General features: G+C 43.3%; 1 protein-coding gene across 1 annotated transcript; it reads left to right on the top strand.

The window, feature by feature from the left end:
* The first annotated feature begins 422 nt into the window (after positions 1-422).
* On the top strand, positions 423-12,113 carry ism2b (isthmin 2b). The gene is made up of 6 exons (XM_034228531.1): positions 423-1,122; positions 5,507-5,758; positions 6,749-7,091; positions 9,069-9,206; positions 9,310-9,378; positions 9,720-12,113. Exons 1-6 carry the CDS (start codon positions 1,012-1,014, stop codon positions 10,235-10,237), a joined length of 1,431 nt encoding a protein of 476 aa, XP_034084422.1. The 5' UTR covers positions 423-1,011; the 3' UTR covers positions 10,238-12,113.
* The last annotated feature ends 2,393 nt before the right edge of the window (positions 12,114-14,506 follow it).

Genomic DNA, 14,506 nt, shown 5'->3' with positions numbered 1-14,506 from the left:
GAAAGTCTATATGATTGATAAGTCACTGACATCCTGCCATTACCCAGCCTTCCACCTTGGCCAGCCATTCCATCATGTCTACAAATTGTGTTTTTATAGATAAGAATGCCAATGGGATGGGATGGCTGGTTTTTGAAAATGGCAAAACAAGCCTAGAGAGAATACCATGTAATTTAGGTGATTATGATTCCAGTAAAAATTATTAATCAATGTATATTTCACTTTAAAACTCCCTATAGTAGTATTTGCATTTGATGAAATGTACTTTCCCCCCCCACTCCATGCTCTGTAGCTCCATGTCCTGTAGCCTGCTGAAGGTTCAATGTAAACTAAACCTTGTACCTTATCAAGAACCTCAGTGGCCCAGCGCACCCCCTCCACACAGCTGTGAGCAATAAGCCTCCCACCCCCATCTCCCTCACCTTCTGAATGCGTGCGTAAAAGGCAAGTTTACCGAAACCGGTTGGCTGGGCTGTGCGCACACAAACACATCCACTCGAACCGGCGGATGAACTTCATCTGGATAATGGATTAACGCATCAGACAGATAGCAAAAAACAACGCACAGCAACTCCAGATGTCAATGTATTGGAAGAAAACACCCACCCACCCACGATGGAGTGACTCACAGTTTTAAGTAGTTGAATAAGCGAGCGCCGGTGCGGACGGATAGATTCTGCGTGGGGTATTTAACTTCTTTCTGGTACTTAAAACTCGACCAACTGTGGGTTTTATGGGGAAGGGAATCGTTGGGCTCGAGACGCCATACGGACTGACAGTTGCTGCACGAGGCGCTGGTGCCAGATATGGATAGCGAGCGGGATACCTCCGGACGCTGGTGCGCATCTTCATAAAGTGCGACACTTCCACACAAAACTGCATTTGTCCCGAGTCAAGGTTGCTGACAAACGGAGGCTGAGCAAGAAGAACTTCATTTCTCCCTGCTTTTTAGGGAGGATAGTTTAAGAAAAAGTAGGCTACTTTAGCAAATCTACACAGGAAGCTTTGAAGATGCTTCCAGGGGTCGCGAGGAGATTTCACACGCTGCTCGTGATTTGGTCGATACTTCTCGTGAGTTTGGGGACCGGGTTTCCTACCAGACACAAGAACGTTGCCCACAAAGTGAGTTTCTTTCACATATTCTTTACGTGTTGGCTTTTGTTAAGTTTAGAAAGTTGCAGGGAAATAAAAAATAAAAAAACTGCGAAGTATTAAGATCACACCTGCAGCAAAAACAATTGTGACGTCTCATTAGCTAGCATGTTTGCTAACTGTTGTTAAGTGTCCATACTCATGGTCTGCTTTGTTGCTACACGTAGTAACTGTATTAATGTCAACTTATAGTCTTACTTTAATATGATCATTGACAGTATCATTTAAATATGACAAAACTAAAAACGTGTAGCTTTTATAAGTAAATTGAATGAAAATTGACAAAATGAACGAGGTCATTAGTAGTCTTAATGGTTTGACAATTAAACCAGGTGCATGTTGGGAAATTTGAAACATGATATTAGCAAGTAATTTCGGTTATTTCCAACATATGTTCTACATTTAACTAGTAAAGGTAGAATTTCATAGAAAATATTGGAACAAATAGATTGTACAGTTCCCATCAGATGAAGCAATCAATTAACTAAGCTGAAATGACAGAATATCCTCATCAGCGCATTCTGCTCTCTTTTGTTTCACTTCTCTCTCCATGTATAGTAAGGTTTGCCATCACTGGGCATACACCCTGCTATAATAAATCCAAACTCTCTCTACACACACACACCCACACACACACACACACACACACACACACACACACACACCACAAACACACACACACACAAGCTGTGCAGTGTGTGGTGTGTCTCTGGGAATGTTTGTGTTACACACAGACATATTTGGATATCAAAGCCTGTTTGTGTCAGGGTTCAGTTTTTGCCTTTGAACTCTCCTTCTTGTGTGGCCTCCCATGGATGCCCTATTGGGACTCTCTCTCTCTCTCTCGCTCTCTCTCGCTCTCTCTCTCTCTCTCTCTCTCTCTCTCTCTCTCTCTCTTCTCTCTCTCTCTCTCTCTCTCTCTCTCTCTCTCTCCTCTTCCTCATCATCTGTCTGATTGATGTCAAAGCAAAGGAAACAGAGAGGAAAAGAGGGGAGGGAAGAAGAGAAGGGAACGATTAGTGAGGAGACGAAAAAAAAATCTCACTGCGGCTTGTGCGATTGTTCATTTCGTCTGGGTGCAGTTGGTGTGCCTTTCGCCTGTGACCTTCTGGACGCATAAGTGGTGGATGGAGAGGAGAGATTAGCAGAGGAAGGAGGAGGGGAGGCTCAGTAAAGTGGGTGCCCGGTAACGAGATGCTTATGTAACCAGAATAAGGCGAGCCCACGGCATCTCTATCACTGGAGCTTGGGTCAAGTGTCATCCATCTGATTGTTTACATTGGCCCTTTTTTGTGTTAATGTGGAATTTCCTGTTTTTGGTTTTACCCCCATCTCTCAGCAAAGAACAAGAGGAAAGGGGGGGGTTTGCTCTTTGCTAAATATTGGGACCTGTTTCCCTTTTACCCCCATTTCCCATCTTGACCTTTGCAACCTCACCCTGATTCCACCAGGCATGCATTTGTTGTCCATTTGTGAAAGATGCCGATCAAAGATTGTCCGTAGTTTATTGTTTCTGTGTAATGGTTTGGAAACAGCCAAGTGCAGAGGCCTTTGATATCTGCGGGTGCATAAATCTGGGCTGCCACACGCCCCCCACCCCACCGGATCCTGTCCCTGCCCCTCACCTCAGCCCCTGCTGCCCCCATAGGCGTCACTTTGTTTTGAAAAGTGTTGCGGACAACGAAAAAACAACTAGTGTATTGCTTGCAGGGCCCACTGCCCACTGCGCAATATACTCAGGCTTTCTCTTTGTAAGCAACACCTAAAGACAACGCAAGACCTGGTTTGGCTCTTCAATATAACAAACCTGACTCAACAGACAGAGAATGGAACATTTGGACAGGAAGTAACTGTCTCAAGAACTTGGTAAAGTTTCTGAACGACTTATGCTCGTTTTTGGGTTGTTTTAGAATTGGTAGGCTAAGGGGGAAGTCATTTTAGCATACTCTTTTACTAGAAAAAACTAGAGCAGCAATGTTTGCTTTTCTATTCTCTATTCAAAGTGTAGTAATATTAAAATGTATCACATGTCCAAATTGCCCCACTTGGAGCCCCAAAAGACAGCCACCAAGTGTGAACAGACAAACTGTTCTCTAGATTCTACATGCTCGCAAATAAACCTCAAAGTTGTGCACGCAACTTTTCAGAAAACTTTTAACAAATTAAAAAGTGTTTGGGACATGTCACGAAGCGTAAATGACGACAATGGCTGCCCCCATCCAGTCTCAGACCTCCTCTCCCTACCCTGAATGTCTGTCACCAAGAGCAGCATTATTCGACAGTTGCCTCAATATGCATCTTTTAAATCTAGTAAGAGGAGGACACAATGCTTTGCTTGATTTGAAGTTCCTGAGAAGCAGTCTCCAGATCACACCGAGGTCCCCTACTGCATCCAGATAGACTCAGTTAAACACACTGCATGCCATTAGTCAGCGGGCCTTTGATCAGAAGCACCCTGCTACAGAGAGGAGAGCAGGATCAGAGAAAACGCGGGGGAGGTAGAGAGGAGGAGGAGGAGGAGGAGGAGGAGGAGGGAGGAGGATGAGGAGGAGGAGGAGGAGGAGGAGGAGGAGGAGGAGGAGGAGAGTGATATAAAGGGTTAGTGAAGAATACAGGATAAGATGTGCAACAGACGAGATGAGGAGGGTGTGAAAGTATTTGGACTATCGTGTGTGTGTGTGTGTGTGTGTGTGTGTGTTGTGTGTGTGTGTGTGTGTGGTGTGTGTGTGTGTGTGTGTGTGTGCTGTGTGTGTGTGTGTGTGTTGGTGTGTGTGTGTGTGTGTGTGTGTGTGTGTGTGTGTGTGTGGTGTGTGTGTGTGTGTGTGTGTGTGTGTGTGTGTGTGTGTGTGTGTGCTGTTGTGTGGTGTGTGTGTGTGTGTGTGTGTGTGTGTGTGTGTGTGTGTGTGTGTGTGTGTGTGTTTCCACAATAACATGGTGCACCAGACGATGTTATGTAAGAGAAGCAAACGCATGGGGCCCATATTGCTTGCTATGCTATGATAGAGAAAAATGTAGCTCTTTCATAAGTTACATATGTATTTCCCCCATAGATTGAATATTACACATTAGCTTGGAGGCATTGAAATCTGGTGCATCTTATACAAATAAATACAAACATTTAAACATACAATTCACAAAGATTTGGGTTCTTTTGGGGGAAAAAGCTTGATATGCCAATAAGGTTATCTTCTTTTCACCACCAGTTTACAGATATCTGGGGAGGGGGCCAACTTCTCTTCATCCATCATTTATCATGCTTGACAGGCTTTTCCTCTAAACAGGCTCTATGTGTTCACATGCTTGAATTTGACCGACCACATAACTTCTTTATGGGACAATCAGAGGCAGCCAGTGAAAAGTACGCCCTGTTCCAGGGGCTAGAAGTATATATCATCAACCATTTGGTCATTCATTTGACATTTCTTCTCCTCTTTAGCCCTACAATGGCAACTGGTTTGTTCTGAGCAGACCGCAAAATGGCTCAGGTTAAATCTCAAGGTCTGGTTCAACCATTTGTTTGAGCCAATGTAGCATATTCAGGATGATATAGAAGTGAGTGAATGGCAGACCAGGGGTTCATTAGAGGGGTTCGTATTTTGGTTTGGACCAGGCATGAAATAGATATGTATTCCATTAGACATGAAACGGACACATGCCCGCTGGAGACCAACCAAAAATAAAATGTTGAGTGACCATACTCCAGATACAGTACATATATCTACAATTTCCCACCATTATAACGTCACCTGTAATCTCCATCCATCTCAGGAGATCGACATTTCCTCCCGCTGGGCTCACTAACTGTAAAACCTGGAAGGTCATATAAAGTGGCGTCCGTAGTGGCGGCAGCGCAGCAGGTTCAGACACGCTCGCACCGACCCAGGGGTCCCACGCCTCCCAGGCCCTCTCATTAAAGCTAAAAGAGGATCTCTCTGGCACAGGCCCCTCTTTGTCCACGGCCCGGATGCCATGACTGTTGTGGGAAAAAAAAGAAATGAACGAAAGCCGGTTGGTTGGTCACTTGGCTGATTAGTCGGATGCCTCGGGGGCTTTTTGGAATTGCTGACCAAGCTACAAAGTGCTAGATGGTTTCAAGTTTTCCTCTTGGAAACAGGGCACTAATTGTTCTTATATTCATCAGTGAGTCGCTATAAATTATGGATCCTTTTTTGTCAGTAGCCCCGAAATAGCTACTGGCTTTTAAATGTGTTCCAGTTGTCTCCATTTCCCTTTTTATGTTTTGGGTGTTGTTTACTAAAGTCAAAGTAGTCATGTAACGTCTTTTAAATAATGTCACTATTTTGTTGTTCTGATCCACATAACATCTTTATCTTTCATTTCCTTGTATTCCCAGGCTCATGGCCACCAGATTCACAGTGCTGGGGTCCAATATGTCCCTGAGACTTTGGAGCAGCAGAACCAGGTCCAGAGTATCCTGCCTGAGCCTCATGGCCCCCAGAGGAGGTGGACCCACCCCCACCACCGCTCTGTTGGTGTTCTCCCACAGCCGGAGCCTGAGGAGGAGACCAAACCCTTCATCCTGGATCTCAAGAACTTCCCAGACCTGGCAAATGCTGAAATAAACTCGCAGAACCCAAACATACAGGTGAGTCCGCAGGGGGGGGTCACACTAAATTGGAGATATGCAGTTTGGGAATTCCTTAAATTGCCTTCGTTATTACATTTAGGGTTACATTTCAACCATTCATGCAAGGAGAACATTTTGACTTTCATTGTGCGCAACAAAATCAACAGTGTAATCTTTGCAACCTGCATTTATTTGAATACAAAACAGGCTCTGTGATAATAAGTGTGAGCCATTAAGTCATCATCTCATTCTAAATTGACCCAAAAAGTCGTTCTGTTTAACTTCCATCTCAGGGCAGTTATTCTCTCCGACTCTGGTCAGTGTAATCAGGATGTGGTTAGAGGAACATAATGATGCCGGCCTTATGTCTACATCAAGTACAGAAACCAATGAAATGTCTGATGAGTTTTCATGTTGCCTATAGACCAGATGTACCATATTCTGACAAAGATATATGCAACAAAGCATTTCCAATCCTTTCCTAACTGCAAAAGGAATGTCACAAAAGTTACAGAAAGATTTCCCCCTGTAGTCTCTGCATTGCCTGGTCTTCACATCAGCTGAAGTGGGCCTTTGGAACTACTGTAGCATCTAGGATGAGTCATATTGAGGTAATGAGAGGTAGTTATCCAGAAGAAATGCTCACATTCTCTCCCTGAGAGGATGGTGTGATGGCTGAATGCTCACGCTCGAGTCTCGCTGGCTGATTTAGATCTGGGAAGCGAGTTCACTTGCTGAAAAATGTATCCGCTGATTTGAGTTAGTTGATTTCTTAAGAAGAGCTTGTAACTGAAGCAGTAAAGCTGCACTCAAGTAGATATTTGTATGACAACAGAACAATAGTGGATAGCTCACTTGTATGTCATTGTCCTACACGGTTAATACGTAGGGTTGGGTTGCCAATCACGCTAAAATGTGTTGTCTTGGTTTGATAGTTTTAGAGAGTTGTTCACAAACAGGGCTTTGTAAAACAGTAGCTTAACAGAGGGCCTCTGTTTTCCCATGTAGGTAACCATTGAGGTGGTGGACGACCCCCAGATGGAGGTAGAGATGGATCTGGCCAAGGAAAAAGAATGGCTCCCCTCCTCTTCCTCCTCACCGTCTTCCACGGTGGATTGGCTCGGAGGCAGGAAGCTTTTCTGGCCCCTTTTCTGGAGTTACACTGACGCCGACTCCGGCGAGGAAAGCAACAGCCGCTCAGGGGCGGACGAAAATGGTGAGGAAGAGGAGGAGGAGGAGGAGGGGGATTACTCTCTGGATTACGGAAGCGAGGAGCCCTTACCAAGCGGAGTGGGCGAAGACTGGGATACGCGTTGGAACGAAGGCTGGGATCCAATACAGAGCTACTACGGTAAGGTTTGCCAAGTGGTACACTTGCTGGCTGTTAGAACCAGCAGATGTGACTTCCTGTGTTTTTATTAAGTATAAGCAAAAAAGGGATAAGTGTGGAAATACAATTGCTGATGTCTTCATATCAGAAGAGAGACAGAGATAAAGGGAATGTCTGAAAGCAGAGACAAAGAGAGAGAACAACAGAGTGGTTAAGGAGGCTGCATGATAACTATCCTCACAGTCAGAGTACCAAACGATGCCAGCATGCAAGGCAGCATGAGCACTCGACCATCAGGATATTGCGGGTTCTGGGCACTTTGAAGTCGACACTGGTCGTGCCGGTCGCAGAGGCCCGCCTTTTGAAGATGGGTCCGATGCGCTCGCTAATGGCAGCGTGAGGCCGCCACTGTTCCCTGGGACAAAACAGCCCTCTGCTTGTGGACAATTAGAGGGCAGATTTGGAACACAGAATGACAGGGGCCATTCGGCTGGCCCCTTTCATCTTTCCCCGGGACCCCATGGGCCCCCCCAGACCCTGGCGGCACTCACAGCCCTCTGCGGCTCAGCCTTTTGAGCCAGTTCAAGAATTTCGGGGGGCTCGCAGGGCTGTGCATAACTTTAACAGCTATTTTCCCCTCTTAATTCCACCATTGTCTGGTGGGAAAACATGTTGTGCAGAGAGCATTATTAGTATATCAAGTAAATAATAAGAGGGAAAGAGAAGGGTAAACATATTGATTGAAAGGTAGAGGAAGATATGTATATATATATATATATATATAAAAGAATGAAATAAAGAATGATATGTGATGATCTGAGGCTTGTTGGTCCGACTGAAGATCAGAGCACAGTCATGGACTTGCCACATTTTTCATTCTTCAGAGATATTTCCCAAAGATACAAATCTGTGCATGATTGATCTTTTTGTTTTTACAAAGTTGTTCTCAATATGTTGGCTAACTCTTGAACTTTTCCCCTTACCCATTTATGCCAATATATAGATTTGATCCCTTTAAGCGTTGTGCATGTAGTCGAGCAATCAAAGGGCAACAATGCCTATTAAGTGGTCACATCTAAAGACTGAGCGAACATAAATCAAGGATGTCTGCCTTAGCTTCTTCTGTAATTAAGACTCTCCTGAGACCTCATTCCCGTATGGCCACATGGCGAGTTGGCAGCGCCCACAAAGTCAAATTGGGTGCTCGCTACACCCAAGCTGGTATTTCTGCACCCACCTCGCCTTTAATCAAGAATGACTTGTTTTCAGTGTTATTAACACCACAAGGAAACATGGTGCGGAGGCGGACAGCCACAGCACAGCTTCTTTCTCTCTCATTTGACTGAGGCCTTCTTAAAAAGAATATGGCTTTGCATGGGAAAGGTTAGACCAGGAGAAAACATTTCATGTATATGCAGTGAGACTTTGAAAGCCTATTCTAAATTAGAAAAGAAAAAACATTTTTCTCAAGTCCTCCACAGGATTGTAGCTGACATCCTCGTGGATTCATCTTCTTATTACAGACACATGCATTTCCTAACATTCGGTCTATATGCTGTCAAATGTATTATCTCTTGGATTTACACACGGCATCTATTGCACGTCTGTCCGTCCTGGGAGAGGGATCCCTCCTCTGTTGCTCTCCCTGAGGTTTCTCCCATGTTCCCTTTAAACTGTGGGTTTTCTCTGGAAGTTGTTCCTTGTACGATGTGAGGGTCTAAGGACAGAGGGTCTAAGGACAGAGGGTCTAAGGACAGAGGGTCTAAGGACAGAGGGTGTCGTATTTCTCATACTGATATTCTGAACAATCTGTGTTGTTGTATTTGCTGTAAAGTGTCTCTACTGTAGGCTATTTTTATTATATGTACAGCACTTTGGCTCGACCAAAAATCGTTTATAAATGTGCTATATAAATCAAACTTGATTTGATTTGACTTGAAGTTCATAGTAGTGCAAATACAGTTTGTGACCCTGACTGTTTGGATTTTGTTTTCCCAGAGAAGGAAACAGATGAGTGGACTCCCTGGTCTCCCTGTTCAGTGACATGTGGAAACGGTGAGAGGAAAAGGACCAAGTCCTGTGGCTACTCTTGCACTCTGACAGAAGCCTCCAAGTGTGACCTGGAGCCTTGTCCCGGTGAGATTATATTTCCCTTTTAAGATATAAATACTAGAAAGACAGGCCAGAATGTTTAGATTTTTATCCTGCTTTTTCTAATCTACACTCTCCGCTTTTTTAGGTGATGTCAACACTGTAGTAGAGCCATTCCCTTTCGCGATGGAGAATGGCACAGAGCCATTTGGAACAGGTATGTTTTTTGTAATGGACAGCTTCATTGGGCTAAAGGACAATTACACATTTTAACCTATTAACTGCAAGCTGGTTTTACTGTACACTATTTTACAAAGCATAATCAGCCTGATAAATACTGTAGTTGTAGGTCTATGAAGCCTTGGCTAATTAAAGGGCCATGCCATTTTATATAAGGGATTTTAGAACTTGATTTCTCAATTCTGTAACAGATTATTATGGATGCCAGAATTGAATTTAAACTTGACTACAAATGGCTGCTGTTCATGTTACTAGTAGTGCTATCTTAAGATCTGTAACGCACAATTTCATGAAGTTTTGCTGTCTTCTTTCTTACAGATGTGGACAGCTGCGAGAAGTGGCTCAACTGTAAGAGTGACTTCCTCCAGAGGTACCTCCACCAGGTGATGTCTGAGCTGCCCAGCTGCCCCTGCACTTACCCCTCTGAAGTGTCTTACACCGTGGTCAGCGTCTACGACGACAATCACGGCCGGCCATTCCGCTGGCGCGATGCCAGTGGCCCCAAGGAGCGCATGGACATCTACAAGCCATCAGCGCGTAGCTGCATCCGCTCAGCACTTTCAAGCGATTCATCCACTCTAGCAGCGCAGCACTGTTGCTACGGCGATCGTGGACGGCTGATAACACGAGGGAAAGGCGCAGGCACGCCTAACCTGATCAGCACCGAGTTCTCTCCCGAGCTGCACTTCAAGGTGGACGTGCTGCCGTGGATCCTGTGCAAGGGAGACTGGAGTCGCTTCCACGCGGTGCGGCCACCTAACAATGGGTTGAGCTGCCCAGAAAACCCCCACGAAGATGTGTTCATGAATGAACTGGAGGAAGCCAGGGAGTACTGAGGGACCACAGCCAAAACTACCACTTCAGAGTCAGAGGGCCCAATCCTAATTTGAGAGGAGACAGCCGTTTAAAAATTATGAAATATTACGCCATGCATTGACTCAGAGGAAATGTGATTTGGAGGTGTGTGGGGTTTAGGTGTGTGTGTGAAGTGTGGTTGTCTCAAGTTAGGATTTGGCACAGTTTCCTGATATCAGGCTCAATGGAACTAAATGACAAGAATGGAAAAAAAAAAAAAGCAGTGTTCTCCCATCGCTTGCCAACCTGTTCCACATCTGGGATACCATCCAGCTCTCTCTTTATATTCACTCTCCTGGGTGCGTGTAAGCATGATGTCCACCCACTGGCTTTGTTTGATAGTGTCCTGGAGCGCTTGTGATTGACAATTCGCAACATGTGGTAAACATCCTGATCATGCTTCTTGTAAGTCTTATGTTACGGAAATGTATGAATGTGGGTTGGTTATATTGATGAAACAAACACATGCATGGGTAGAGTCCAACAGAATATGAATATCCCGACTATGCTGCTACATTATATAATCCATCAGGTTTTTACAAAGGTATTATGGGGAACAAGACAACAGGACAACATAAACCCAAGAATTCTCACAGTAATGTACAATGGACACAAAATGATGAGAATACTTTATCTCAAAAGTTTCGTCACACAGATTGATTGATTGATTTATGCGATTTCTCACATTTTCACAGCCGGGAAGATAATATGATCCGGGTGCCAAAGAGTTAAAGAATCAGACTGTTGGTGCCTGCGTAGATCCAGCCTCCTAAGTCTCTACGGTGCAAATGTAGGAAGAAATCAAGTTCTACAGTGAGTACATGATGCTCATAGATCTCTACGATGTTCTCAGGGGGACTATCAAACCATGATTAACACATCTGTTCATTTACCTCGACAACGGAGCACTATTGGAACTACTACAAAGTGTATTAGGGTAAAGATTAGTCGCAGGGTATCAGATTTCTAATCCATGCTTTTTGTTCAGTTTCAAAAAACGGTAAGGAACCTTATAACTGAAAAAGCTGTTAAAGCATTATGTGTGATAGAAGGATGTCATTGCTGCTTAAGATGTGGGCTTAGGGTCTTTGGGTTTATAGACAGAACTTGATTGGATAGAAAGGACATTCCTATACACTTTGAGTAAATACCCTATAAGATATAGTGCAAATGATTATAACAACAGTTTTAGCATTGTAGCTATAATAAAACTCAGCACCTTACTCAAATACTTAGTATAAATATCAAATAAACATAGAAATACCTTAGAGCGCCAGGAATCGCCCATTCTATCCAGTCTCATTCTATGGATGTTCGCTCCAAACCTTTTTTCAGGAATTCTGCTTCAATATGTGATATGCAAACACGCATTTACATTTTGGAATCACCAATTTTAAAGGAAGGCACTTTATTTAAAGTATATATAAATATATACAAAATATATATCAAAATGTACTCGTGTTTGCCATTTGTTGTTGATAGTGTTATTGTGAAGGAAAACTCGCCAGAAATGCTGCATTGTTCTTTGAAAGTGCATATATCAAGTGTTCTGTTGAGGAAAGCATGATTTCTTTTTTGTGATTTCTGAATCTAGTATTACATATATGGTGTTGTACAGTATTTATTTGTCTGTTCTCTTTTTTTAAGTTTGCTGAAGCTTTTGAAATGTCTCTTTACTCAACATGGTGCACTAATCTGACTGAGAAATGAAGGCACCCATTATCAAAAGGGAAACCCACTTGCCTCATATCACTTCATACAGCAACATCAAGTGTTTCATTCTACTTTGTACTGCAGTGCTCTATGAATATGTTGTTGCAATTATGCTGAAGAAATATATAAAGACCTTGCATTCATCATCTGACTTTCTAACGTGTCGTTTCTTTTTCCACACTTAAGATACTGTGTAGCCGAGCCAACCATAGCATAGTACTGTCAAGCAAATTCCTAAAGACTCAACTGAGTACTTGTACCCTTTATTTACGGACATACCGAAACTTTCCGTAACTTCCCTCTCCAACAAAACAGGTACAGTGCAGCAAGCATTCCTTCAGAGTGCAAACATGCCACTGCCCTATTTCAGCAACAGGCTGAATATTAAGGACAGCCAATGGGGGATACTGTACCAAGACCACCATAGTTGCCATAAACTTCTGTTAAGGATGTAAGCAAATAGAGTTTATGTAAAAATAACACATTTATGGGCTAGATGCTTGTTTGCTTTCTTGCCAACAGTTGTGTAAATATTGATACCACTCATGCCTGTACATATTAAGCTACAGGCAACAGACCGTTAGCATAGCTTAGCATAAAGACAGGACACATGGGGAAACTGCTACTTAAACTAAAGGTCCCATGATAATTCCATTGTTGAGGTCTACTAGAATAGATTTACATTGTTCAATGTTCCAAACTCACATTGGTTTCTCATACAGCATCTCTGTATAGTATGTGTATTCACTCTCTGTCCTAAACGGCTTGTTGGAGCTCCTGCCCCTCCCTATGAGCCCACTGTGCTCTGATTGGTCAGCTAGCCCACTCTGTTCTGATGAGTACACCACCGTTACAGCGGAACATCAGTGTTTATGTGTTACAATGGCGTTTGTTAGCAACCAGAAAATGACACCAGTAATGACAAACAGATGAGAATGCTGCGTGGGGTCTGGGTGCCGTGTTGGCCAACCCAGTCTCACGGCATTTCGTGTTATAGTCACAACATTTAATCTATTGATTCGTGTTCACCAACACGATTTTCCCCTTTTTTTCGTGTCACACAGAACGATTTTAAAAGCAATGTTTATGTTTATTAAGGATCCCCATTAGCTTTTGCTTTTGACAAAAGCTACTCTTCCTGGGGTCCGACACTTAAAACAATACAACAATAATACAACAATAATACAGCAACATTTAGGACATAAGTCCTGACATCATTAATAACATTAACAACATTAAAAACATCACCAATATCATCAACAACATGCGATCAAATTAAATTAGGGTTCACAGCTCACAAGGGTACATGGTCATTAGTAGATGGCCCTTCAATCTCTTCTTGAAAGAGGCTCTGGACTCTATTTCAGCAAGGTAGTTTGGCAATGAGTTCCATTCCTTTATAGCTCTATAAGACAGAAGATTTCAGAAGATGTGTCCTGGGTTTAGGTGCCAGTAGATGGCCTGATGTAGCTTGTCTAGTCTTATGGTCATGCTCGTCTCTTGTGTAAACTATTTGATCATAAAAATACAGTGGTTTTTTGCTAAATTGGACATTTTTTAGAAAAGTGATAACACGAGATTGCAGACGTTTCTCAACTGGAAGCCATGATAGGCTTCTATGCATAACTCCAATATGAGTGCGCTTCGAACAGTGGAGAGCTAGTCTGGCAGCCTTGTTTTGAGCTATTTGTAATTTCTGTAAATGTGTTTTTGCTGCTGATGACCAGACAGTACTCTAGATGTGACAAAACCAGAGACTGAATGACTTGTTTCAAAGTGGTTGGTGTTACATACTTTGTAAATGTTCTCGCCACAGCTATGCTCCTTCCCATTTTAGTTACGATACTGTCAATTTGCTTTGTCCACCGTAAACCAGAATCAAGAACAATGCCAAGCAACTTAGTCTCGTTTACCTGTTCCACTGGCTGACCAGCCAGTGTCAGGCAATGTATTTCTATTGGTAGTATGTTTCGTGCCTGCAGCACGTCTTTTTGTCCGTTCGGGTCTTTGGAAGCTGTGGGGTTCATAAAAACATGTTCTTACTCAATATCAAGCCACGATTATTGTTTTTTATTTTACATCGTATAATGACGGACTTTTTTTGTCGTCTGTGAGGAAAAGAAATGGGGCTCAGAGCCTCAGAATACTGAAATCTGTATTTTTTTTAATTTGTTATTCTTTTCTAAATAACACACTGTCATTTACTCACCAACAACACACAATTATCCTTGTTTTTATTTACTTGTTTAATTCCATAATCTCGGGCTTTTTTGGCGTCCGTCAGGAACTGAATTTCAAAATAAAAAATAACCGGAAACAGACGTAGGGACATTTCGACATTTCGAGCATCATTGCGATACACAGGCCGTTTCTCAGGCCGTTTCTCAATCTCGAGGATACTGGCTTCCAAGCCAATATTTCAAGGATGCTACGTCATCGAGTGCCGCCGAAGGACTGTTCCAATCTCCAGTATACTTGGAATTCCACCGAGGCCGCGTCCTTGGTTTGGGGGGAATTTCGAGGCTGCACATGGGTAG

This window comes from Gymnodraco acuticeps, unplaced genomic scaffold (genome assembly GCF_902827175.1).
Source record: "Gymnodraco acuticeps unplaced genomic scaffold, fGymAcu1.1, whole genome shotgun sequence".
NCBI classification, from domain to species: domain Eukaryota; kingdom Metazoa; phylum Chordata; class Actinopteri; order Perciformes; family Bathydraconidae; genus Gymnodraco; species Gymnodraco acuticeps.
This window is presented reverse-complemented; position numbering and strand designations above follow the sequence as displayed.

What these genes read in the sequence shown, in the direction of transcription:
- ism2b (XM_034228531.1), top strand. Translation starts at nt 1,012, where the DNA reads ATGCTTCCAGGGGTCGCGAGGAGATTTCACACGCTGCTCGTGATTTGG. An exon ending in ACAAGAACGTTGCCCACAAA is followed by an intron (nt 1,123 to 5,506) that starts GTGAGTTTCTTT and finishes TTGTATTCCCAG; the next exon opens with GCTCATGGCCACCAGATTCA. An exon ending in CGCAGAACCCAAACATACAG is followed by an intron (nt 5,759 to 6,748) that starts GTGAGTCCGCAG and finishes TTTCCCATGTAG; the next exon opens with GTAACCATTGAGGTGGTGGA.